This window comes from Astatotilapia calliptera, chromosome 16, assembly GCF_900246225.1.
Source record: "Astatotilapia calliptera chromosome 16, fAstCal1.2, whole genome shotgun sequence".
In the NCBI taxonomy this organism is placed as follows: domain Eukaryota; kingdom Metazoa; phylum Chordata; class Actinopteri; order Cichliformes; family Cichlidae; genus Astatotilapia; species Astatotilapia calliptera.
Window position 1 is genome coordinate 20,700,230 of NC_039317.1, and position 27,921 is coordinate 20,728,150.

A 27,921-nucleotide genomic window follows, 5' to 3' on the forward strand; every position below is an offset into this window, starting at 1 on the left:
TTTTGTTTCCTCAGTGGGTCTTTATTTCTCTCTCCCATGGTAGCTATGGCAAAAACGTTCAATTACAGTATGTGATCACAGCTAATAAAGCTCACAATACTGAAAACATGGCAACAATTGCATTTAATGTACATAATAAAATAGAACTGATGGCACTGAGTCCCCAAACCATTTTTCTGCTTTTATAGACTTTTTTCCACTCTGTAATATAAACTGCAATTGAAGCATGCACTTAAATCTCAACACTGAGAATCATAAAATGTCTTAGTAGCTGTGCAAAAATAACTATATAAAATATATTGCTTTTACAATTAACCAAGCCATTGGCGCTGTAAATAAATTAAACTAGACAGCAACAACAAGCAGATACAGAAAGGAATTCAATTCAGTGTTAATGGTGATTTTATATAATGTACAAACATATTTAACAAATGCTTTTTTCTTTTTTGTTTTAGAACCTTTAACACCATTTGAACAACATTGTGCCTAAAACTCGAGATACACAAGTCGGAACTTGTCAATACACTTAACATGGACCTTCACTGAAAAGAAGGAAAAGTACATATTTATATAATATACACAACATGAGGATCTATAACGTCCTTCGTAAAACACAGGAATGCCCGTCCCTTAAACCCTCTGAACGTTTCACCGGGGACTACGTCTTCCTTCACATCCATTTATTTTGTGCACACTTTGCTCTTTTGCAAATTTAAACAGATGAATGAGAGGCTTCGGTGTCTGATTTTCAATGAAATTACAAAGAACTCAGCAAATGTGTTTGCACTTTGTCATTTTTGGGCTACTGAGTGTAAAATGACAATTTGATTCAAATTGAATTAAAAGCAATTGCAGCAAAGTGTGCAGAAAACAAAGGGTTCTCAATCATTTTTAAAGAGACCGTATTTCTTTGCTCTCAGCACCATGGACGTAAATGAATTACTCTGTAATAACATTAAGCTGTAACTGAATATGTTGTTTAAGCACTTGCTAACTGTGTAAAGTGCTCATTGCCACTGTTTTGTTGATCAGGACTGTAGAGTACATGTCTGGATACTTCCTTCAGTGCTTTGTCTCCAGCCTGGCTGAACGACGACGGACATGTCATGTAACAAAAGCTGACAGCCAGAAGCGGCAGATTGGGACGAGTAAAAATTTGGAGCCTTCTGCACGCTGCTCGGTGCCTGAATTCCCGGGAAAACAAACAGCTTGCAAACTGTACTCCTTATAAGACTTAACGTCAGACTGCACTCTGGGGTTGGTTAAAAAATATGAAACAAGTCCCTCTCACTTTAGATTTTTCCTTGTGTCTGTGCGCGTGTGCGTTAAGGATTGTAAGAGAGATAAAAGACGCTTGTCTACACATTCGACTCTATAAATGATCGCTTTGGTTTCATTGAAGCTACGTGAATGGCAGGATTATCTCGAGCTAGGCCAGGCTGCTTAGGCTTACTGTCCATTAACGTGTGTGGCATAGCCAGTGCTGGCTTGGACTCTTTGTAACAGTTGGCAGCTTGGCAGAACTTCTCTGCAAATTCCTTGGCATGCATGCCATTTTGTAAGCTACTCATCGCCATACCACCCTGAGGTGGTGGAGGTTTGTGCTGCTCCTGGTATGAGCTCGCCGTTTTGCCGTCGACAGATTGCAGGCCCATTGTCGACATGTTGTGACACACGAGGCCGTCGGAGGAGTGGTTCAGCCAGCTGCGACCGATAGACTGCAGGCTCGGGTGACTCTGCAAGCCGTGGTGCTGCTGCTGTTGAATCTGCTGCTGCTGCTGTTGCTGAAAACGGGCTGTCTTGTCGGTTATGCCCATGAAGGGCCTGGGTTTGTACTCGGCTGCGGCGCTGCCCTGTTGGCTGTGCTTTGTTTTGTCAGTGATCTTGGTGCGAACGTCAGGACCTAGCTTGCCGCTGTCTGACAGGCTGCTGCTTGATGCCAGGCTGCTGGTGGAACTAGACACACGCATGCTGCTGCTGCCACCGCCTCCCTGAGATCCCGCTGCAGCGCACATCCCTTCCTTTCCAGACTCTGAGTGATTCCCCTGGAATCCAGGACCAGAGCAGGCCAAGCCATCCAAGGACGATGCGGAGTGGGCAGACAGCCTGTCTTGGCCCAGACCTTTAGAGTTGCTGCAGGATGAGTAAGAGGCTTGAGAGGAGTGGAGACTCTCACTTTCACAACTGTGACCTATGGAAGAGGAGGCAGCTGCCAGCAACATGCGGTTCCCATACATGGGCTCGTCAGCTGGGGTGGGCAGAGGGCCGATGTCGATACCTGGGCCCGGCTTCAGCATGCTGGACATGTGTCGGCTGGGTAACGGACTGGAGGGAGCGTACTGAGATTTGGCCCCTGCCGAGCGACCCCCCACGGCTCCTCCCCCGGTCTGCATGGAACTCATGTGCTGATTGGTCTTGACAATTTGGGCTTGCTTGGTTGGCTGCAGGACCAGCCCCTGTTGAGGCAGGGCATCCCGGTGCTCACGAGGGTACCTGTGAGGAGGAAGCCTGCTGGGGCCTGGGGGTGAGCTGGGGCTCAGACTCTGATTCTGGTGTCCCACACTGATGCTGGCAGCCGCTGACTCAGAGGGTAAGACTTTGTTAAAAGAGTAACTGCTCTGGGACCAGCAGGCTTCACCTGTCCTGTCATGCTGCATGGCATCCTCCTCCTCTTCCTCCTCTTCAAGAATATCTCTTTGGCCTTCTACACTCCTAGCAAGGCTGTGCTCTGAGGGGTCGTCCTGCCCTTCGTCTTGCTCCTGGTCAGACTCGTGGCCTCCTGATGCCTGGCTGGATGCAGCTGCAGCCCCACCGAGGCCTCCTTTGGTCTGAGTTCGCTGCATCTGTTTACATTCGTCCTCCACTCGAGCCAGCAGACGGCGGATTTCCCGGTTATTGGGACACAGCTTGGCTGCTTCATGTAAGTCAGCTAAGGCTGCTGTAAACTGCCTGTGAATGGAGAGAGGCATTGTAACCCGAGGCATAAATAAAATAAAAACATCAACACAACGCTGGTCTGGAGTTACTGAACCGCTTACCTGCTGCTTCTTTTAGCTCTGGCACGGGCATAGTAGGCCTCATAGGATTTGGGTTTCAGCTCCAGCGCTTTTGTTGCAAACTCCTCAGCCATCCCAAAATCCTACAGCCGAGGCAAAAAAACAAAACGGATAAATGATTTTGAACCAGTTGTTATTCTCTTCTTGCTATAGTGATAATGGAAACCAGTATACACTACTTAGTTCCTGTCACAGAGTAGAACATCTGTGACTTACTTCATTTTATGTCACAGTTTTCTTGCTTTGAGTGCATTTTTTCCCCTTTTTGTCTGTTTTGTATCACACACACAAACAATGTTTCCAAACACTATATGACGGCTGACTGCGATCCACGCAACATCTCTCTCACACTTTATACTCCCCATGTGAAGTGATAAAATGCCTGGCAGGCACCCCAGGTAGTTAGTTTATTGTAGAAAACACACAACCTTGTGCCGCCTGTTTCCCTCATATCTTCTTGCTTGCGGCATGTAATTGCACAAACAGCTGGCTCACTACAAACGTCTTCCTGCTAGACTTGGGCTTTGGACTGTAAACAAAACTAAATCTGCAGAAACTATTATCTGGGGGGAAAATAACCCAAAACCTTTCATATGTTCACATTTTCATGATGCTTTCTTTGGTGTCATTTTCAAAATGCACATCCCAGCTTAAATATTACTCCATCATTCTGTAAAACATGAGTGAGCGGAGAAGCTGACATTAGAACTGTCTGGGTCTGAGTCACCTACCGAGCACATCTGCACCCTTCTCCCACCCCTACCACCCATGTTACCAGCTAAACACTAACAAGCCTTCTTGTGTCTGCACATACTCAAACCACAGCAGAGTCACAGATTTCCTCCTTTCCTTTCTATACAGTAATATATGCATACAATACTGTGCAAAGGTCTTGAGTGGGGCCTTATTATTATTATTTTTAATAGTTTAATAGAGAAATGTGCACATTGATTGAAACATGTGCAACTACACAAGGAAACAAGCATTGAAGTCAACATTTGGTGTGACCACCTTTATTCTTCGACACAGCCTGAACTTTCTTAGGTTCAAGTTGTGTTGAAGAATGCAGTTTCCAGGCTTCTTGAAGATCATTCAAAGCTCTTCTTTGCATGTTGGTTGACTTTTGGTCCATTCTCTGTCAAGATGATCCCACGCTGCTTCAGTCTTGTTGAGGTCTGGGCTCTGTGGAGGCCAGTCCATGACTGATTGAGTTCCACTGGGTGTTTCTTTTTCTGTCCAGGCATGCTTTTACTGCACTAGTAAGTTGTTTGGGATCATTGTCATGCTAAAAAAAAATCAGGGTGCTGCCATGGTTTACATGGTGGATGAAAACTTGTTGTGACAAGAAAATACTGACTGAAATCCAGCCCTAAACCACGACCCAGCTTTCACTGTGTTTTACAAATATCCTGACCTCCCACAGATATCTTTACATTGATTTGAGCCCAAAATTGAAATATCGATTAAGGGTTCACGACATTTGCACAGTATATCAATAACAATATTATTACACATTCATAAATAAATATGAATGAAGAAGAAATCAAAGTCTCTTGAGAGACGTACATTGGTTTTCCTGCGACAGCGGGAGAGATTGAGGTACAGGGAGACCCTCAGGTCTTTAAATGCCTTCAGTTCATCACCGAAGCCTTCTCTGGGAAACTTCCTCAGGGCGTACTGGTACCTCTGGGCTGCCTCTTTCATCTTCCCTTTCTGCAGGACACATGAAGGGCAAACACGTGGTGAGGAAGAGGAGAGAACCAAAGGAAAAGCGGAATAATGTAGGGGAGAGAAGCAGGCCAAGGCATCCACCAGATACTCCCACAATAGCTGTTCTCTGGCTCAAGTCCTCCCTTCTCATCAATCACACATACAACAAACAGACAAGCTCAGATAAGACGCGCACACACACACACACACACTAACAAGTTACACATGACAGGTTTGTCCTTTCTGCTGCAAACTCAATCTGTTAAATGTCAGACATCGATCACGGCACCTTTGTTGAGTGCTATGAAACATGCACATCGATTCATTGTCTACATTTATCTAAGCAAGAAAAAACCATCCTTCTCCACTCCTTTTTATAAAAAAGATTGGAGGAGCCATGTCTGTGTTTTTTTTAAGCATTTCATTAAAACAGGAAAATCATCTTTACTGTCGAGAGGAATCAGTTTCTATTTCAGATACCTTGTAAAGCAGGTTTCCTTCCTCCATCAGCTTCTGAAGGAGGATGATGAGGATGTCAGGCTTTGAAGTAGCCATGGCCCAAGCAGCGTTCCCTGCGGAAGCAGAAGGCAATTCATGGTGCCGTTTTCAGCTTGAACAGACGGACATCGTATTCTCTTTAATTTGGTACAAGGTAAAGTTACCTAAAGATTGTACCTGATCGATCATAAGGAGACGTTCTGTAGCCTTAAGTTTATTGAGGCCAGTTAACAGTTAGGAGGAAGAGAAGAGAGGTCATGCGACAGGAAGGGTTGTTATTTGAAGCGAAAGCAAATTGTGTTACAAAGTGCAGTGTGACAATATACAATTATGGCTCACTTAAGTTGAAATGATGTCACATTTTCATCAGTAAATGCACGCTGACTGCGCCGAGGAAAATTTAAAGGTTCAGCTCTATTTTTTTTCTCCAAGACAGCAGAGTGCGCTGAAGATAAGCTGCAGAAATGTAGCTTTATGAATGTCATTTGGGTGATAAGTCACATTCTTAAATTAGCCAAGCAGCTCATCAGGGAGAAATGGGACCGACATACTCTTTATAGTTAGGGTACACACACGCACGCACGCCCACAGTGAGTGAAAAGCAGGAATGGAAACAGTTTTCCCACGACATTCCACAAATTTTGTCTGATTGTATTTAGTACCATGAGATACAGAAGAGGGCAGAAACAAACCCGACATAGAAACGTAACAAAATACTGTCTTTCTGTGTTTACTGAGATGTGACAGTACTCTGCGGGCACTTTGTAGAAACCACAGGCGTAAAGCTGTCCAAAGAGGGTTGTACAAACTGGTACTGGTTTCCCTCACTCACTAGTCTCAATTTGACATGTTGGTAATAAATATACAAAATACAGCTTTAAGCAGTTTCACCCTTAGTCAAGGCATTTTTTAAGAGTTCTTACCCAGCTTTGCTCCTTTCTTTAATAGAGTCACCACCACTGACGTGTTCCTACAACCTATGGCCCGGTCCAGAGGCCTCATCCCACTGTGGTCCACATGCTCTATCACTGCTCCTCTTTCCACCAAATACTGGACCTATAGGAGGCCACAGATGGTTAAGAAAACATGAACAATGCATCCACAGTCAAGAGTGCAGCTAACTCACAACAGTATGTGTTCAATAACCTTAGTGGAATGTTAATTAAGGCTAAATAAAGATTGGGACGTGTGGTGTTTTTGTGTCTCTAAGGATATTGGAGGGGGTGTGTGTGTTTCAGCAAATTTAAAACAATTTCACTCACAATCTCTGCGTCTCCATAGAAGGCAGCGAGGTCCAGTGGAGTTCGTCCGTTTTTGTCCGTGTGGTCGATGACCGCACCCTTCTCTACCAAAAACTGCACCACATTCTTATGTCCTTTTAAACATGCCCAGCTCAGGGGCGTCAGTCCCTCCTTGTCCATCGACGTTAAAGATGCACCTTTAAGACCAATGGAAAAAACAAACAAACAGTTGTTTCATATGAACACACTGTTGACTACAACTAGCTAACTGGCATATGATGCTTTGGTGCACCGCTCACCTTTAGAAAGCAGAAACTCCACAGTACTCAGGTGACCCTCACAAGCGGCCACCATGAGCAGGGTCCTGCCCTGCTTGTCACTGATGTTAATGTCAGCACCATTCTGTAGCAGCAGCTCTGCAATCTAACACACAGGCGAATAAGGTTCAGCTATACAGAGCTCACGCGCAGCGTTATTTAAGAAAGCAGGAGACTGTGAGGGCAGGACACACAATGCAATCAAATGCCACACGTTTGGAGAAAGATGCCACTGTGTAACTGTAGTTGGAAGCAGTGTTGTTATTTGTAACCACTCAGAAACTCTCACCTGCCAGTGTCCTTGTCTGACCGCGCAGAAGAGAGGAGACACCCCCCGCCTGTTGACCTGCTGCACCACCGCCCCCTGCTCCAACAGAAAGCTGCATACCTCCATCTTGCCACGACCGGCTGCAGCCGTCAAGGCTAAAGTGAGGAAAGGGGACACAGGCACTTCTTCAGACACATTTACTTATTAATATATCGTAAAAGAAACACTTTGAAAGCGAACAAAATGTGTCCAGTACACAGTGTTGTTTGCTGCTAATAAAGAGGCATCCAATGTCTTTAGTACCCTTGAAGTACTGTGTACGGCTCAGATAGAAACAGTGACTCCAGAATCTCTGGAAAAATAAGGAGTGTAAGCTGCAGCGTGCTACTAATTGACTTTAAATCAGATAATTATGTTTATGCTTATTAAACTCATTAAATTCCTGCCTCAAGTTCCCCCGGCCTTGTACAAAGAGATGAGAATTCAGTCATTTCATGCATCAGCAGACAAACATTAGACAAGAAAAATCAAGCAACTGTGTTAAATGCCCGTTCTTGTTTACGTTTTGTATCTTCCTCAAACCGAGATTAACTGGAATTAGCCAATTAATTTTAAAGAAAAGGAACTCAAACGCTGTATTAATTGATGCTTGTAAAGAAAAGAGATTCTTCAAGTGTTGGATGCTTACAGTTCGTCAGCAGATGGACTGGTCTTAAATGAGTGCTGGTTATCCAAACAAAGAGGGATCCAACGTTAAGAATCGGAGCAGCTTTGCTCTCACAAAGATTTAAGGTGCCGCTAAGCCTTCTTGTCTCTCTGACATCATCCATCTGGATGAACAGTCATCAGAGCCAACCAATCCCAGCCTCCATCTGCTCAAAATATGGATATCCTCTCACACGGCACAGAGCAGAACAATGACTCTAAGGAACTAAACTTAGGCTGTGCTTGTTCTCAAGGGAGCGGCGTTAGCCAGAGTGGGGATGGTAGTGGCCTACAATGAACATATAATCAGCAGCTCAAGAGCTGCACTCTTCATGTTTTTACACGTTATTCTTAGAAGTTCTTCATCCTCAGAGACCTTTCCATATATTGATGAGGGTATTTATTCGAACCTTCAAAGTAAGAGCTTCTACAGAAGATTATCAACATTCCTACTCACAGAATAAGGAGCTCCTTTTCTAACTTTTATTGTTTTAGAGCGACTTGCAAAGATATCCTTCCTTATCTTGTGTTTTGAAAGCTATTCATCTCAGCTCTCCTGCATTTCACCTCTCCTCTTCCTATCCGTGCAGACCACCTACAAGCCACCTTCAAAGCGTCTTTAAATCACTTTGATAGACTAGGTAAACGTATAATAGCCCTATTCTGCAACCAGGCTGGCAGAGCTCAAGACACACCAACAACAGAGAGGTCGTGACCTGACATTTTAAGCAAAGCTTTGCAGATAAAAAAAAAAAAAGAAAGAAAAAAGCTGGAACTCCTTTTTTTTTTAAATTTTTTCTCAAAACAATGCCAAATGCCTTTCTAACCACAGTAAGGAATATTTCAGTTTGTCCATGCTTGTGCCTGTAATAGTTTCAGAACAAGAACTGTTCAGAGTTTCATTAAAAAAAACCTGACAGACTGTCAATTTAAGAAAAAAACACGGTTGCAGGAAAATGATGAAAGACAATCCAGACAATGGTTTTGAACAATTATCACTTGGTTTTGCCTGTTCAACAGCTTGTTGAAGGCAGCTGCAACTCAAATAACCACCCCTTAAAACCAAGGTATGCAGAAGAGCATCTTTAAACACACACACACCGTGTCAAACCTTGAAGCAGATGGGCTACAGCAGCAGAAAACCACACTATGTGCCAGCTAAGAACAGGAAACAGAGGTTCAAGATTCTCACTAAAATTGGTTCTGCTGCAACGTTCAGACGACAGGGTCACAATTTGGCATAAACAACAAGAATGCATCCATTCTTGTATCAACAGTTTAAGCTGCTGGTGGTGTAATGGTGAGACCCAACCCACCGTACATGAGTAACGACACGGCAAACATGAGTATTACTGCTGACCATCCCTTTATGATCACACTGCTTCCAGCAGGATGACATGCTGTGTCACAAAGCTCAATTATTTTCAAATTCTTGAACATGAAAATGAATTCACTTTACTCAAATGATTACAATTTCTTCATGAAGACCGAGCTTGAAAGTGTAGCTTAATTCCCGGCTGTATTTCTTTAAGTAAACCAAACTTCCTGATTCTTGGATAACTGATATTGTCCTTGTCGCTTTGCCCCTTCAACATCTTCCTCTGGGGTCAAGAATCCTGCTGTTTGATCATAGCTTTGCAATTCAGGGACTAAGACCACAAAATACTAAAGCTTGTGCTAGACAAAAAAGTATTTAAATAAAGTCGACATAGGGACAACATCATGGTGGATGAAAGGATCTTGCAAGATTTTCACCCAAGGAACTGGGGGTTCACTTCCCAAATAAACGGTAGTATCTACTTCATTTGCAATTATAGAAAAAGACCAAAATATGTAACAAAAATTGCTTTTATGCAAAACAACAATGCTGTGGCTCTTTGCCACAAGCCAGTCATGCTTACAACAACTAGAATGACTCTTTGCAGGTAAATTGCCTTTCTTTGCATAACAGGGAGGTTTATTGCATCCTAAGAGGGGACTTTAAAAGATAGAGTTTGCACAGATGTACAATCAAATCTTCTTCTATTTAAACACAAGAGACAGCAGGTCTATTTGCAGTGAGATGTAATACTCCGATGAATTTTAAACACGCTATAACATTTCACACATCGTTATGAGAGGAGCGTTTCTGAGGCAACGACAAAAGGCTGGTTTTCAAGGGGATATTTCTGAATTTTCTTTTTCGCTTTCCATCTTCTCTGCATCACAGCACAACAATTGGATTAATAAACCTGCAGCTGAATAGCAGCAAAGGGATTTCAAATATTGCTTCATCGCTAATCATTTCTGGTGTTTGTATCTAGTCATTTCTAGACAGTGCAGCCACTCCACCACTAAATATTCAATTTATGTCTGCAGCAAAATTCCAGCTTTTTTTATTCATTTTTTCCCCCCCAAGCATGACTGAGTGCAGACAAATCTACATTGTGGTCATAACTGTGTTTACTGTTGTTTACAGATTTAATCCCCTTGAATACAGATGAGCCAGGATCACAGTTTTAATGAGTGCCAGGTGGGTGCAAAAATATGTTAATTCAAGGTCAGGTCAAGGGGTTAAGACTCACTGTGTTTCAGGTCAGCGGAGCCACAGCTCTGACTACTGCCACCTGTGACCCACTATGTTATTACTTTAGAAGGAAGAGGTGAGGTGATAGCAATGATTAAACATCCACTTTGTTAAAAAGAGCTGAAAGTCAAATACTGGAAAGCCACGTGTACTATTGGATTTTACTTTGCTCCAAGCAGATCTAATCTATATTTCAGAGGGAAAGATCTTTGTCCCAGGCCAGCACTGCAAAATCATCTGAAGCAGTCATTTAACAGAGAACAAGCAGCAGTTAGCCACACTTTGGACAACCTCTCCACTAAGAAGCTGACCTACATTCTTAAAGCAGCCAACTTTGAATGCTAAATCCTGCTGGGTTAGAGTTGAGAGACACACAAAGAGAATTCTTCTTTATACATATTCTACTATGACTGCAGCGACAACTAATACTGTTGTCTAATGCTATCTGGACACTTGACTCTCAGGGCAGATGTTCATAATGATGATGACAAAAATGTGGCCAATGTTTTAACACAACCTGCACTAATGATTGTGAGGAATATTGAAGCTCTAACACCACATGTGTCTCATTCTTACATAATGCATCACAAGTATTACTAGGATCAATGAAAAATAAAGCATAGCTGTGCTTTTTAACCATCTGTATTGAACATCTGGATCTCTGCACTGTGACATAAAATAGAAATCTTATGTAGTACATAAAATTTTTCCCTTTCTCCATCACAGATTATAGACATTCGAAAAACGTCAAACACTTAAAAACTGAAGACAATCTTTTTCGTCTCGTATTTTAAAAATGGCGTCAGGTGGTTGCTGTCAGTGCCTCTGTCAGTGCGCCCCAGGGTGGCTGTGGCTACAATGTAGCTTGCCATCACCAGTGTGTGAATGTGTGGATGACTGGATATGTAAAGCGCTTTGGGGTCCTTAAGGACTAGTAAAGCGCTATATAAATACAGGCCATTTACCATGCTGTGCACGTGATGAAATTGTATGTTTAATGATTTTTTTCCCTGCCATTATTCAGATTGAAGACTCGTGGAACACAAGTAATAACATGATTAAGTACTCACTCTAATGCGATTACTGAGTTCAGCAAAAGTAATGAGTTACCGTTAAAATACTGCATTAAAGACAAAGTAGTAATGCTTTAATGGCTAAAAATTATGATGCATGAACGCTTCCCGGCCAATGCAGCCTTGCAGTCTGCTGTATCATTTCTGTCAGACAACCTTCAAGTAACCCGTCTTAAATCTGACAGCCACCTTCTGCTTTTCCGACTTCATGCCGTTTCCTGCAGCACCACATGGCTTTTTGCTTTGACTCCTCAATCACTTTCAAATGAAAACAAACTGTCCCACAGAGGGAAGGACAAACTTTTAAAAAGTCCAAAATAATCCTTTCAGGAAAAACAAAACAGGAACTACTACTCATTCTAAATCTGAGTGGGACTAGCAGCGTATAAAACCAACTGTGGAGTCGACGCTGTTGTTTTAACATAAAGCACCGAGGGAATACTGTTCCTAAAATTCAGTGGGACAATTTTTCTAAAAAAAAAAAAAAAAAGGAAAATACTGTGTGGACTGAATTCCAAGCAGAAAGCTACACGACAAGAGTAAGTAATGCTTTTACCAGAAAGTACAGCACAGGAGGACTTACAACAGCCATTAAAATGCACCCACATTTGGGTTGAGCGACCTCTGCATCAAACAGAGAGCATTACTGTGGAGAGCACAGATACAGGACTTTCCACTGCAGCATTCAATTACAGCAGTGTGGTTCAGAATGCAAAAACAGCTGGTGATAGTACAAAAGAGCCGTGTAATGCAAAAAGATTGATGAGAACATACCTGTCTCTCCCCACAGTGTGTCATGACTATCAATTTGCACAGCGTGCTCATTATTCAACGCCAGCAAGCCTCTCACAACCTGCCAAAAAAGAAACTTAGATTAATGACATGCTGTTTCAGCAGAAAAAAAAAAAAAAATCAAATAAACCTTTGAGAGGTTACAGTATACAAAATGCTAATCTTAAAAAACATTAACAAAAACGCGCATTCAAATAGTTGAACTTTAAAAGGGTCTTTTCTGCATGCAGGTTGACTTCACTTGGCCCAGTTATGTTATTCTAATCCAGGCCTTGGGAGCCAATTCCAGCTAACGAGGGAGCCAAACTAAACCTTGAGTCTACGTCTCACCGGGGCAGCTGAAGGCGCTGCACTGTTATCGATTGTGAATCTACATGCAATTCTGAACAGTACTTCTGGCTTTGAGTCATATTCACAGAGAACACTGTGTGCTCATTTTTATTTTATATATCTATAGTTCCTTCTGATCTTTAAAAAAAAAATAAATCAGAAATTCTTTGTGAAGGCTGTTGTGAAACCATGCAAGAAAGAAAAGGTCTTGTCTCACTATTAAAACTGGAAAAACCAGGATCCTGTGTGGCTTAAAGTATGTTTTTTGTACATCCATGTTTTCTTTCTTTTGTAGCGAGAAACAGTACAAAAAAAAGGGCATTTATGTCTATGGATCTGGTAAAATACATGCATGTGTGTCAGTCAGACCTGTGTGTGCCCCATGCTCGAGGCTGCAATCAAAGCCTGCTGCAGAGCTTTGCTCTTCAGAGAGCAGTCCTGCTGCTGCCCCTCAGCACTCCATTCTAGCTCCAGCAGGTACTGGATAATCTCAAGGTGTCCTCGTAGGGCAGCATGGACCAGAGCACACTGGCCACTCTTATCTACATGATCAACCTGGCAAAAAGAAGATTCTTGGTTTTAATAAACAGAAACAGCAAAAACCTGTGAGGTAAATATACCGTATGCATGGTTCAGACGCATTTTTCAAATTTAAGTAATTTTTACGCACTTTCAAAGTCCATTATCAAGCTTTTCCAGTACATTACCAAAAAAAGAATGAATGTTTCAATTTGCATTACCTCAATAAGACCATGTAAAAATTGAAACAAATCATCTTAGGTCGACTTAAAAGTCCTTTGTTCTCCTTTTGTTAAAACAGAGAAAAATGCACCACACGAAAACACTGAAAAAGGAAATGGTTGATTTATATGCATATAGTGTACAAACTCAAAACACATATTTCTCTTAAAACAGAAAGATGTGCAAATGTGAACAAATCAACTTAAAGATATTCATCTCCACTTGACAAAAAACAACAACCACACAAAACAAGAAAACTGCACAAATTAATAAGTCTTTAATCATTAATAATAATTAATAATTTTTGTGACACAAAAATAGGAGACAGATGTTTGTTATTTTAACTAGTTAAGCACACATGCCCAGAGAAATGGGGGGAAAAGGGAGGAGACCACGTTTAATCGATTATAACACGAGGTCAGAAATATAAGTGCTGACATGAGAAGTGTCCACAGAAACCTCTGAAGCTCAGCTAAAAACTCATGTAAACCATGTCTACAAACACCAAACAAAGCAAAGACACCAGACAGTTAAAAGAGCAGTTACTGCACCATGAATCTGTGGACAGGTAATATCCATATTTTGATTTATGATTTTCTGGAGTTAAATGTGAACCAAAGCATATTTTCAAAGGTGTTATATGCTATAAAATACTTTTAAAAATTAGGTGAGGGAAATAAAAAATCATTTTTTCTATGTTTGAGTCACAGTAACTTTGACATAGTAACATCTGCAGTAATATTTACAGCTCTGATGACATCTCACCAGTGTTAGCTTTATTTTGACACCAAGACTGTTTACACAGAGTTTGTAATTGCAGAGAAATACATTTATTTTGGTCATTTCCTTTTCAAGCAGGAAGCTCACCCTTCTTGGTATACCCTTTAGATGAATACAGAGTTTTTAATTAAATACATTTTCTTTAAATAATGTTCCCTTTTAGAAAAAGTAGGATAATTAAAAAAAACAAAACATTTATTATAGCTCTGTCACGTAGAAAAAAACCTGTCTCTTTTCTGTGGTCTGTTATATAACATTAGGGGTGTTCGTGGCAATTAACTTTTTAATCGACTAAGCGGGTCAAGTAAGAAACACTTAAATATTGAGTTACATTTGAAAACTGTTTAAAAAAAAACATATCCCCATTCCACATTCCAAAATGTCATGTGACAATCTGATTGGCTTAGGAGTGATGATGTCACAAGGATGTCACAAGGATGTCACAAGGATCCTTTGAAGTTTTTCTATAAATAGGGGTGAGAAACAGCAATTTTCAGTTCGTTTCTTCGCAGCCTTTGTGTTTGCAGCCTTCAAACGTTCACTACAGAAAAATTTGGAAACCTCTCAGAGTCATCGGATACAAACGCCAACATGTATCCAAGATTACGGCAACCAAGACAAAAAGATTTCGCCGCCTCTCCTTCCACGCGTGGCCGGCCAATTTCTCCAAATGGCCTCTTATCCATCCAAAGGGCATTACAGGAGAGTAAGAATGAAAACAACCATCTCCAGAACAAAATTCGACAAATTGAAGAAGAAAAACGTCACCTGGAGAAGAAGTGCTTACAGATGGAAGCACAAAACAAACACTTGGAAGAAACACTACAGCGCCAGCCCGACATCAACATTATTAATGAGGGCTGGGGGATCAAGTTTGCTCAAGCCAGAGAGCAGATTGTATCCCTCATCAAAGAAAACAAGAAAAAGAGCGCTGAAGTTAAAGAAATGTCCGAGCAGCTTCAAGGCAGGAAAGCGATGATTGATAAAATGGAGTGGGATCTGCAATACATGGACCAAATGAATCACCTGCTCCAAAGAAAGCTTGATGAAGCTGAAGAAAAAAATAAAGAAGTCCTCCAACAGAAGGAACAACAGGACACAAAGCAAAAAGACCTGCAGCGCGAGCTCCAAGGCATGCAGGAAAAGTACAGAATGGTGAAGGCAGAGTTGGAACAAACATTGGTCCAAAATAAAGACCTCCTTCAAGAGAAAGAGCAACAGAAAGAAAGACTGCCAGAAGAAAAGTGCATTATCAAGGACTTTGAGAGTAAAAATCAAAAGTTGCAAGGATTCTGTGATGAACTGAAGGTCAAAACAAGTGAGCTGGAGGGAGAAAAGGAAACACTAGAAAAACGATGCTCACACATGCAGAAAAAGATTGATCACATGGCCAAAAACAACTCAGAGCTCATTAAGGGGATATTGTTGGAATTCAACAACTTGAAGCGGGAAAACACAGAAATGCAGGCCCAAAAGCAAAAACAAGACAAAACGCATGAGGACCTGCAGTGTACGCTCCGCGATATCCAGAAAAGAAATGAGCAGCTAGAAGGCCTGCACAAAGAAGATCAAGTGAGAAATGCAGACCTGCAGAAGGCAAAGCTGACACAGGAGGCAACATCCAAAGACCTCAAAGAAAAGCTTAAAGAAACACAAGCAACATTAGAACAGGTGGAACAAACATGCAAGAAACTAGAGAGGCAAAACACAGAAACCATCGAGGAGTTGAGAACCCTCATCCTGGACAAAAAGGCGCTCGTGGAAAAGTCCATGAAAAAGAAGAAAAGATTCTTCAGCTTTTTCCGGTAGAGGGACAATACTGCTTCTTCAACTGATGTAGCCTCGTCTTGCTCCACCTCTGTTCACCCCCCCAACCAGTCCCGGCAGTTGACTGCCCCCTCCTGAGCCTGGTTCTGCCGGAGGTTTCTGCCCGTTTAAAGGCAGTTTTTCCTCCCCACTGTCGCCTAGTGCTTGCTCAGAGGGGATTGTTGGGGTTTTCTCTCCTCTGCCTTGTTTCTTTATTTGCTTGTTAACTTTTTGTTCTTACCTCATTTAACCTTGTTTCTTTATTTACTTGTTAACTTTTTGCTCTTACTTCATTTAACCTTGTTTCGTTATTTACTTGTTAACTTTTTGAACTTACCTCATTTAACCTTGTTTCTTTATTTACTTGTTAACTTTTTGTTCTTACCTCATTTAACCTTGTTTCTTTATTTACTTGTTAACTTTTTGTTCTTACCTCATTTAACCTTGTTTCTTTATTTACTTGTTAACTTTTTGCTCTTACTTCATTTAACCTTGTTTCGTTATTTACTTGTTAACTTTTTGAACTTACCTCATTTAACCTTGTTTCGTTATTTACTTGTTAACTTTTTGAACTTACCTCATTTAACCTTGTTTCGTTATTTACTTGTTAACTTTTTGAACTTACTTCGTTTTACCTTGTTTCGTTATTTACTTGCTTGTTTAACTTTTTTTTTCAACTTATCTAACAAAATAAAACAGTTGAATTTATCCTTTGAGTATTGTTCATCTAATCTTTACAGAGTTTTTCCAAAACACTTTCAAACATTCAGATCTGTCTTTCATTTTCTTCTTGAAACCTCATGAACGGTGAACTAAAAACTCTGGAACATGGTTTGAAACACTGAAATTGTTTCAGCTGAAACTGGCAAAGTCATACGTGCGTGTGTGAGTGTCACAGGTGATATGGTGTCATTAGTCCGGTCATCATGTTTAGGCTCATTCACTCCAGAATTATTTAGGCCAAATCTTTAAAACAGTGTCACTGCACACACATTTCAATCACACAAATGCAGGATTAATTCTTTGCAGTATTTTATCTGATTTATTATGAGAATGTCACGCCTGATCATTTGCACCCACAACATCAAAAATGGGGGCAAAAGAGAGGAGACCACGTTTAATCGATTATAACACGAGGTCAGAAATATAAGTGCTGACATGAGTAGTGTCCACAGAAACCTCTGAATCTCAGCTAAAAACTCATGTAAACCATGTCTACAAACACCAAACAAAGCAAAGACACCAGACAGTTAAAAGAGCAGTTACTGCACCATGAATCTGTGGACAGGTAATATCCCTATTTTGATTTATGATTTTCTGGAGTTAAATGTGAACCAAAGCATATTTTCAAAGGTGTTATATGCTATAAAATACTTTGAAAAATTAGGTGAGGGAAATAAAAAATCATTTTTTCTATGTTTGAGTCACAGTAACTTTGACATAGTAACATCTGCAGTAATATTTACAGCTCTGATGACATCTCACCAGTGTTAGCTTTATTTTGACACCAAGACTGTTTACACAGAGTTTGTAATTGCAGAGAAATACATTTATTTTGGTCATTTCCTTTTCAAGCAGGAAGCTCACCCTTCTTGGTATACCCCTTTAGATGAATACAGAGTTTTTAATTAAATACATTTTCTTTAAATAATGTTCCCTTTTATAAAAAGTAGGATCATTAAAAAAACAAAACATTTATTATAGCTCTGTCACGCAGAAAAAAACCTGTCTTTTTTCTGTGGTCTGTTATATAACATTAGGGGTGTTCGTGGCAATTAACTTTTTAATCGACTAAGCAGGTCAAGTAAGAAACACTTAAATATTAAGTTAAATTTGAAAACTGTTTAAAAAAAAACATATCCCCATTCCACATTCCAAAATGTCATGTGACAATCTGATTGGCTTAGGAGTGATGATGTCACAAGGATGTCACAAGGATGTCACAAGGATCCTTTGAAGTTTTTCTATAAATAGGGGTGACAAACAGCAATTTTTAGTTCGTTACTTCGCAGCCTTCGTGTTCGCAGCTTTCAAACGTTCACTACAGAAACATTCGGAAACCTCTCAGAGTCATCGGATACAAACGCCAGCATGTATCCAAGATTACGGCAACCGAGACAAAACGATTACGCCGCCTCTCCTTCCTTGCGTGGCCGGCCAACTTCTCCAAATGGCCTCTTATCCATCCAAAGGGCATTACAGGAGAGTAGGAATGAAAACAACCATCTCCAGAACAAAATTCGACAAATTGAAGAAGAAAAATGTCACCTGGAGAAGAAGTGCTTACAGATGGAAGCACAAAACAAACACTTGGAAGAAACACTACAGCGCCAGCCCGACATCAACATTATTAATGAGGGCTGGGGGATCAAGTTTGCTCAAGCCAGAGAGCAGATTGTATCCCTCATCAAAGAAAACAAGAAAAAGAGCGCTGAAGTTAAAGAAATGTCCGAGCAGCTTCAAGGCAGGAAAGCGACGATTGATAAAATGGAGTGGGATCTGCAATACATGGACCAAATGAATCACCTGCTCCAAAGAAAGCTTGATGAAGCTGAAGAAAAAAATAAAGAAGTCCTCCAACAGAAGGAACAACAGGACACAAAGCAAAAAGACCTGCAGCGCGAGCTCCAAGGCATGCAGGAAAAGTACAGAATGGTGAAGGCAGAGTTGGAACAAACATTGGTCCAAAATAAAGACCTCCTTCAAGAGAAAGAGCAACAGAAAGAAAGACTGCCAGAAGAAAAGTGCATTATCAAGGACTTTGAGAGTAAAAATCAAAAGTTGCAAGGATTCTGTGATGAACTGAAGGTCAAAACAAGTGAGCTGGAGGGAGAAAAGGAAACACTAGAAAAACGATGCTCACACATGCAGAAAAAGATTGATCACATGGCCAAAAACAACTCAGAGCTCATTAAGGGGATATTGTTGGAATTCAACAACTTGAAGCGGGAAAACACAGAAATGCAGGCCCAAAAGCAAAAACAAGACAAAACGCATGAGGACCTGCAGTGTACGCTCCGCGATATCCAGAAAAGAAATGAGCAGCTAGAAGGCCTGCACAAAGAAGATCAAGTGAGAAATGCAGACCTGCAGAAGGCAAAGCTGACACAGGAGGCAACATCCAAAGAGCTCAAAGAAAAGCTTAAAGAAACACAAGCAACATTAGAACAGGTGGAACAAACATGCAAGAAACTAGAGAGGCAAAACACAGAAACCATCGATGAGTTGAGAACCCTCATCCTGGACAAAAAGGCGCTCGTGGAAAAGTCCATGAAAAAGAAGAAAAGATTCTTCAGCTTTTTCCGGTAGAGGGACAATACTGCTTCTTCAACTGATGTAGCCTCGTCTTGCTCCACCTCTGTTCACCCCCCCAACCAGTCCCGGCAGTTGACTGCCCCCTCCTGAGCCTGGTTCTGCCGGAGGTTTCTGCCCGTTTAAAGGCAGTTTTTCCTCCCCACTGTCGCCTAGTGCTTGCTCAGAGGGGATTGTTGGGGTTTTCTCTCCTCTGCCTTGTTTCTTTATTTACTTGTTAACTTTTTGCTCTTACTTCATTTAACCTTGTTTCTTTATTTACTTGTTAACTTTTTTCTCTTACTTCATTTAACTTTGTTTCGTTATTTACTTGTTAACTTTTTGAACTTACCTCATTTAACCTTGTTTCGTTATTTACTTGTTAACTTTTTGCTCTTACTTCATTTAACCTTGTTTCGTTATTTACTTGTAAACTTTTTGCTCTTACTTCATTTAACCTTGTTTCGTTATTTACTTGTTAACTTTTTGAACTTACTTCGTTTTACCTTGTTTCGTTATTTACTTGCTTGTTTAACTTTTTTTTCAACTTATCTAACAAAATAAAACAGTTGAATTTATCCTTTGAGTATTGTTCATCTAATCTTTACAGAGTTTTTCCAAAACACTTTCAAACATTCAGATCTGTCTTTCATTTTCTTCTTGAAACCTCATGAACGGTGAACTAAAAACTCTGGAACATGGTTTGAAACACTGAAATTGTTTCAGCTGAAACTGGCAAAGTCATACGTGCGTGTGTGAGTGTCGCAGGTGATATGGTGTCACTAGTCCAGTCATCATGTTTAGGCTCATTCACTCCAGAATTATTTAGGCCAAATCTTTAAAACAGTGTCACTGCACACACATTTCAATCACACAAATGCAGGATTAATTCTTTGCAGTATTTTATCTGATTTATTATGAGAATGTCACGCCTGATCATTTGCGCCCACAACATCAAAAATGGGGGCAAAAGGGAGGAGATCACGTTTAATCGATTATAACACGAGGTCAGAAATATAAGTGCTGACATGAGTAGTGTCCACAGAAACCTCTGAATCTCAGCTAAAAACTCATGTAAACCATGTCTACAAACACCAAACAAAGCAAAGACACCAGACAGTTAAAAGAGCAGTTACTGCACCATGAATCTGTGGACAGGTAATATCCATATTTTGATTTATGATTTTCTGGAGTTAAATGTGAACCAAAGCATATTTTCAAAGGTGTTATATGCTATAAAATACTTTTAAATATTAGGTGAGGGAAGTAAAAAATCTATTTTTCTATGTTTGAGTCACAGTAACTTTTAAAGTGTTTGTGCTAATAACATCATGTACAGTAAGACAGGCATGGAGAACAGCACTGACTGGGAGAGCCTTTGAACAGATGACATTCAGTTCAATTCAACATATAAGACTTTAAGAATGAACAAGCATCTAAGTAAAATCTATTTATTTAGTCTATCATCTGTGATATTATTATGTACAATTATAATGTATTGTTCACCTCTCTTAAATAAGCAGGCAGCCTTAATGTATGAAATATTCATTCATTAAAACACTCAAATTTGTCTGTTGTCTCAGTGGCTGATAGTGCCCACAGGCATCAATAGCTTGAAATAGCTTGAAGCTATTTATAATTTTTATGTTTAATGGGTGGGTGCTCACGATAAACAGATTTTGAATGAAAGCCCGGGAACTTCAGTACCACAAAAAGTGGCTATTCTCTGTGCCCATATGGATCAGTCCCTCTTATTACCATTATTCCCTTAAGCCTCAAGTTGGTTAGTTAAGTATCAGACTAACGTTTAAAGCTTTTACTTGAGTGAAGTAACTCACATTACTGCTACTGCTAAGTAATGTTAGCTATGTTTACAGCATATACCATAAATCACCATGCCATAACCAACTACTGTACTATCACACTCAGTGCATTTCTCCAGCACGTTTGATAGCTAGCAAAATAATAATAATAGTTTTAAAATTAGCATGTGTTATGTACACATACTCGAAAATTATTTACTACGACTCACCTGTCATGTGACTCAGGTATGTTAACTGTATGCTGACAAGAGCTATCAATCACTGTGAGAAACTAGTAATCCTAGTACATCAGAAGTAATCAGGATAGTATTTTTCTTGATACTATTGTAATAGACCTGGAAGTGATTTTCAGAGTAGCATGTGGAAGTAGCATGAATACTGCTAGCATTAATGGTAGCATTAAAGCAGGAGTCAGTTTGTGTATTCTCTCTCCCACAGTTGAAGCTTTTCTCCTTCTCATCTTTTTTCCCCCCTTTCTTTTCACTCTCCTCTCATGGCAATCAAACGAGTGCTGCTCATCCCGAGTCTAGTTCTGTCGGAGGGTTCGCCCAGTCAAAAAGGAAGTCACTAAATGTTGCTCAAATCAGAACTGTAAGGTCCTCAGCGTACTAGGTTGAGTTTCCTAAGATGGCACATGTTGGGATTTTTGCAATATATGAATACAACTGCAATGAACTGCACTGAAATGTTGACCTACTGTTGCAAAATTTAGGTAAAGGTGGTGCCATCACACCCAAATCTGAAAAACAAATACCATAAATCATATAGATAGGGCTGGATCAGCTGACCCTGAATCCTCCCTTAGGTATGCTGCAATAGGTGTAGGCTGCTGGGGGATTCCCATGATGCATTGAATATTTCTTCTTCAGTCACCTTTCTCCCTCAAGATGTGTTAATAGACCTCTCTGCACTGAATCATACTTGTTATTAATCTCTGGCTCTCTTCAACAGCATGTATGTTATCCTGTCTTCCTTCTCTCTCTCCAACCGGTTGCTACAGATGGCCGCCCCTCCCTGAGCCTGGTTCTGCCAGAGGTTTGTTCCTGATAAAAGGGAGTTTTTCCTTCCCACTATTTCCAAAGTGCTTGCTCATAGAGGGTCATATGATTGTTGGGTTTTCATCTGTATGCGTTATTGTAGGGTCTACCTTACAGTATAAAGTGCCTTGATGCGACTGTTGTTGTGATTTGGCGCTGCATAAATAATACTGAATTGAGTTGAACTGAATCTCCCATAAAATTTATAGAAAAGAATCCAATTGTTTAAGATTGTTGCGTATGTACGAATTCATGTAGAAAAAACCTGCTCAGAACCACTGACCATATGCTTATGTATCAGCTTCATGTTTGAGACTGAGTGAAAATGAAAGAGGACATTTTCAAAAGGAAGACTAAATAGTCTGAGTATATATCCAGTGATGACTTATTCAGTAATTCATGTTCCCATGAAATATTTAATCTGCAGGATCTCTCAGAGGATTCAAAACACATAACCAGGATAAAAGTTAGCTGGGAAAAAAGGCATGATTTAAAAGCCAAAAAAAGGCTTTTGAGGATAATGTTAATACCCATAAGTGCTGCATTGTTTACATTGCAGTGTTCAAGTATTTGCACAGTTTTGTTGTTGGCTCTGCACTCAGACGTGGTACTTTGGAAACTTCAGAACTACCGTTGGCTGCCTATTAACTTCAGGGTTTTTCAGAGTCATACCACATAACATTATCCTATGTACTGCGATATTTTACACGTTTATTTTACAAATATCTCCCCTGAGTGCCTACAGCAGTAGTATGAATAGCCCAGTCACCTTTAGCGTCCTGAGGGGGCCTTCCTCCTGTATTATGCCAGGGTAGGCGAATGGATGTCCGGAGGGGGGTATTGCGCTGTTCATCAAGAAAGCTCAGGTCTTCAAGCTTTGTGGAACTGGTGGCTGTAGACAAGAGAGAAGACATACACACACACACACAAAGAGTGAAGCTGACAGTCTAGTACCTCCCGAGTACATTTGTCATCACAACTATAAAGAGAAAGACAGAAACACACACTAGAGTAAAACCTTGTGGCACTTATGCCATGTCTGAGGGTGGATGAGTGAGGAAAGAACAAAGCCAGTGCGCTCTGACATTTGCAGGGGCAGTGTGAGCAGCTACCAGCATATACTGTGGCAGGAAGAATAGCAGTATTCTAAAGTCAAGAGCAATATGCACCGATTCTCTTTGATTTGAGCTGACAGCTGGACACGATATAGCAATGAGAGGTCCATCCCCACAAGCACGCCTGCTAGGCTGTACGGAGAGGGCAGATTACCTTTACCTTTCATAAAACTACAACGAGTTATAGAAATGCTTCACCGCGGGTTTGGCACTCATCACTGTCAATCTACAGGACGCACAGGTGTAATCTCAGGACTTTTGTGTACTACAAACTACAATATCTGTAAGTCATTTGACGTGAAATGAAATAATAAAATTAATTAAAACCAGATCACAACTTGAGTTGTTATGGAGTTCAAATCTACTGAGATTTCATTAGGATTTAGCTTCATTTTGAAGCAGAGAGAGAACAAGTCTCAAAGCAGGCAATGATTTCCATCCCCAAACACAGGATATCTCCTGAAACTACTAGTCTACAGATTAAAACCACTTGATGAGCCAGTGATTACAACTCAGCTTTTAATTTGAAGTCTAAGACACGGTCTGTTAACATAATAAAAATGTGCATTAGTGCGGCGAGGCCTCTCCTCCAACTGCTGCTCGTTTTTCAACTATGCTATCGCCGTTGCGATCCACGCTCTCCTGGGCTTAGTGAAGAGCAGAATCAAAGCCTCTCTTCTTCTTCTTTATCAATATCAGCTGGGAAAGACTGTCACTAACGCTCACTTCACTCCCTCACTCGGTCGCTAACTTACTCTCCGGAATGTCCCGCTAATTAAAACCGGTCTGCTGGCAACGGGAACTGAGGAAGCTGCCATCAACGCAACTTTGACTGGAACAGGAGAAGGGCCTGATGTTACTTTTACTGCAGTGCATTGTGCATACACAAACATCTACACTGGATAAAGCTTAAGGAATTGCAAACAAAGAGAAAAGAAAACAATAAAAGCAAACGCGCATGACCTGGAAGACCTTTTGCTGTAAAGCAAATGCCACTTTTCATCAGCTACAACTACTTACATCTAAGACCAAAGCAAGGAAGGATGGTGGGAATTCTCAAAGCCCTCTCTATCTCCCCAGTGACGAGATACTTGGGCAGGCATACAGTCAAGTAGGCAGGGTGTAAACTCACAGCTAAATCTCTGGAGAGTGTTCCCAGTGGACGAGGGCACAAAAGCGATTCCTCCACCCCGGTGCTCCCATGCCGGCACTCTGGCAGCCGAGCCGAGTGCTTGGCTGCTTCCTCTCTAGTGTTCAGTCAGTCACAGCACCCACAGCATTAGGCACTTGCTAAATGAACGCGCTGCCTTCCAACAGAGCATCACCCTCTCTACAATTTTAACACGTATGCGTACATCATCTCTGTCCACATGCTGCACGTACACACACACACATAAATAACTCGGTATGCAAGCAGCAGAGGGGGAAATTGAGAATATTAGAGGAAATATAAACGGAAAACCAAGAGATTCACTTCGCAGTGGTTGATTAAAGTTTGTTATCCAACGGCTGCAGTATTAATCAACAATCCAGACTGCACAGAGATGGGGTTAAAAGAGGGGAATGTGGAAAAAAATGAAGGCGAAAAAGCAGCAGACTCATAAATGAGTGCAACAAAGAGTATCACGTGGATTTTGTGGGAGGTATGGACAAGACTCAAAAGAGAATAAAGAGAAAAATCAGCTTTATGCAACAAATCGCCACTAAATCCTCATGCTGACATAGGAGGGCCGCAAGATGTCAGTCTATTTTCCCCCCTTCCTTCTTTGTTTTGCATGGAATAAAAGAAATAGCACAGTAGAGCTTTATTCAACAGACACGTAATACCGAATTTGACTTGCTAAAGGAGCTGCATAGCTGCATAGACTCCTTGATTCACGTCCGTGGCAGACAGCGCACCCAGCACCATAACTACATTTCTCTTTTGTTGAGTCGTTATCAACATTTTTTCCCAAGGCCAAGATTTCCCACACGATTCCTCCTCATCCCTCAAATCCTCCCCTTCATTTCTTCTCCTCTTTTTACTCCCGAGTTCCCTCCTATTCTTCCTCACCTCTACTCATTGATAAAACATACATATGATACCTTGAAGTCTGCACTTGCAGTCACTTTGAAGCTGCACAAATGTGTCAAGACTGTATTCTGATGAAAATGGGATTCTTTTTTCCTCGGGCAGATCTGCCCTTTGAAAACCCCCTGTTCTGTGTTTCCCATGACAGAACAGAGAAGAGGACTGAGCTCCTTTGCTCTAACCACCCCCACCCTCCCTCCCCAACTTGACTCCCTCTCGCCTCCTTACAAGGTGAATCTACTAAAGAGGAGAAGGGAGTCAAATACTCCCTTCACATATCTTCCTGTTTTTATAGTAGCCAGTTACACTTTACCCATTTTGTGATTTTGTATGAATAAATCAGTTCTTGGCTGTTCTCGGCTTATAGCCAATGCAAATACCCATTTTCCTTTTATTTGGTTTGATTTTGCTGGTATAAACACGCCTTAATAGCTTTTCATGACGAACGTTTGAACATTCAGACACAAATGAGAAAATCTGATCCCTCATATCGATAAACGTTGTTTTATTTGCAAAGAGGCTGATATCAGCACGCACTGATGTTTGGTCCATTTGTCTGCCTATTACTCCTAAGACCCGAACTCTTCCACGGCATGCATTTTTAATTTCTCTTTGATATTTGGTCACATTGGGGCCCGATGAATGTAAAAACAAAGAATTACCAGATTTTCTTTTTAACCTTATTTTTGTTTTTTTTGAAAAATAAGAGCCACATATGAGGATATTAGTTTAAAATTTTGAGAGAACAGTAGCAGTATAATGTCCTCATAAGTGGATATCAGGCCCTTGTAGAGCAGAATTGAGTATTTTGGTCTAAATAACCCAAAATGTGATGTGGTAAATATTAAGGGATAATTATTATTGTAATAATTGCATAGCCTTATGCTAAGATCAACAACATTTACTTTAAAAAAAACAAACCACCACTGTAACTGCTCCATAAGCTATTTCATATATATAAATGCCTCTGTGGTTAGCTAACGCTCTGTTCCTTTTAAGATTGGGCATTTGATAAGCCCTAATCTGTCAATGGAGTGCCGAGCACAATTTTAAAAGGGGCTTTCAAACGGATTGATCTGTAACAGATTTTATTTTTCTCCTGCTGTGACAGCTGGACCAAACAATTCTCTGAAAAAAGGGCACGTTAGAAGATGTCTCTGTGACCTTTTCATGCTCGAGAAAATGAATGGGCTTTCTTTCCTCTTTTTGTTTTCATTTTAAACTCTGCACTAAACAGATCAATATATACATGAAGCCAGAAGCAGAAGTGACTCCCGTGTCTACCTGGAGACATCGCACACACTGTTGGCATGTCTTTAAACATGATCACACAGCCTAAAACAATACAATAGACCACATGGTCTCAGAAACTACCGGGAAAGACAGCAAATGAGAGCAAATGAGATAAATCAGTGTGAGATTATTAAATTTAAGGGCTACGCCACTTTATGAGTTTGTAATTACTGTGTGACCTTTGCAAACATCTTTAAATCATAGGTTGTATTTATGTGGAAAAGGTTAAGATGATTTTAGTCGTTCTAATAAAACACAAAAGCATTCAGATGTTACCTCATCAGTGTTTTAGTAGACAAACAACATATCCTCGAATTTGCCTGTCAGCAGTCCACAGTCTTGGCTCCGTTATCATTCGTGAAGAGAGCCCGGCGCACGAGCTTTGCCAGAGGAATGTATGACTTTGGAGTACAAGCGAGCAATGAGTGCGCCATACCTGACTTTGTCTCAAACCACAAAGCTCTGCTGAATAGCTAAACACCACACAAGCATTGTAGCACCATTCCTCCGCCACGGTGACCCTCACTCAAATCTCCCTGTCTGAGAAACCCAACCACAAGCAGCTCAGGCTAAGATTTCAAAACCATGGAATTCCAGTGGCCAACACTAATATGGCCCTTTGACTCTGTAAGCCTTTATAGAGGAAAAAAGAAAAAAGCTCAACTCCAATTACTCAAAATTAGGATTCTTATAAACTGAGTATATCACCTCAGAGAGGAGGTGAAATTCCATCAACAACTCTAGTTTATACAGAAGATCTTACAATAGAGGCGACAGATAGATGTAAATAGTGGATTGCAAATAATAAAACAAAGAAAACACCAGAGCATAGAGTTAATTTACAAGTGCTTATTACTAATCCTGATGCTGAAATTTGACATCAAGTTTAATTTACCACAGCACTGCTTTTTGGTTTGATGGAACTATTTGGGGGAAACAGGGCAGACTGGCTTCACTTTCACAGAAACTGATATAGAGAAGTTCACAAAGCACCTGGAAGCCCGGGAAAAAGCTGTTCCCATTTATTTCAGGCTCTTAGTGCATCTTACACCCAATGCACCTGCCACGTTTGTTAGATTTAATGAACAGCTGTTGTAAACATGATTACACGTAGATTATTTCACGTATTAGATCTTTAAATGCAATATTTCGATGCCAGATGAAAATCAGTAACAATTTTAACAACCTTTTAAATCTGCCTCAGCAGCAAACAGTTTCCTTTAGGAGGTGGACAGTAATATACAATCCCTAATATAAAGCTCTGCTAAAGACAAATCTAAATGAATTCATGTTGTTCTTGTAACATTTGTGCAATTTGTCACAGGACATGTTGGCACCAAAAAGTGGCGCTCCCACCAAAACCTAGGGACACCCACGCTACATGCAACATCAAGGCAGTGCAAACGAC

At 40.7% G+C, this 27,921-nt stretch overlaps 1 protein-coding gene across 1 annotated transcript in view; it reads right to left on the minus strand.

Annotated features, from left to right (window-relative positions):
* tanc1b (tetratricopeptide repeat, ankyrin repeat and coiled-coil containing 1b) overlaps window positions 1-27,921 on the minus strand; it is a 103,405-nt gene continuing 75,484 nt past the window's right edge. The window contains exons 8-20 of the mRNA XM_026144295.1: window positions 22,755-22,926; window positions 13,788-13,792; window positions 12,926-13,128; window positions 12,209-12,287; window positions 7,112-7,245; window positions 6,805-6,928; window positions 6,527-6,702; window positions 6,188-6,320; window positions 5,442-5,471; window positions 5,247-5,338; window positions 4,623-4,769; window positions 3,039-3,139; window positions 1-2,949 (exon numbers count right to left, since the gene is read on the minus strand). Of these exons, the coding sequence (XP_026000080.1) occupies window positions 1,359-2,949; window positions 3,039-3,139; window positions 4,623-4,769; window positions 5,247-5,338; window positions 5,442-5,471; window positions 6,188-6,320; window positions 6,527-6,702; window positions 6,805-6,928; window positions 7,112-7,245; window positions 12,209-12,287; window positions 12,926-13,128; window positions 13,788-13,792; window positions 22,755-22,926 (2,987 nt within the window). The 3' untranslated portion in view covers window positions 1-1,358. The remainder of the gene's footprint in view (window positions 2,950-3,038; window positions 3,140-4,622; window positions 4,770-5,246; window positions 5,339-5,441; window positions 5,472-6,187; window positions 6,321-6,526; window positions 6,703-6,804; window positions 6,929-7,111; window positions 7,246-12,208; window positions 12,288-12,925; window positions 13,129-13,787; window positions 13,793-22,754; window positions 22,927-27,921) is intronic.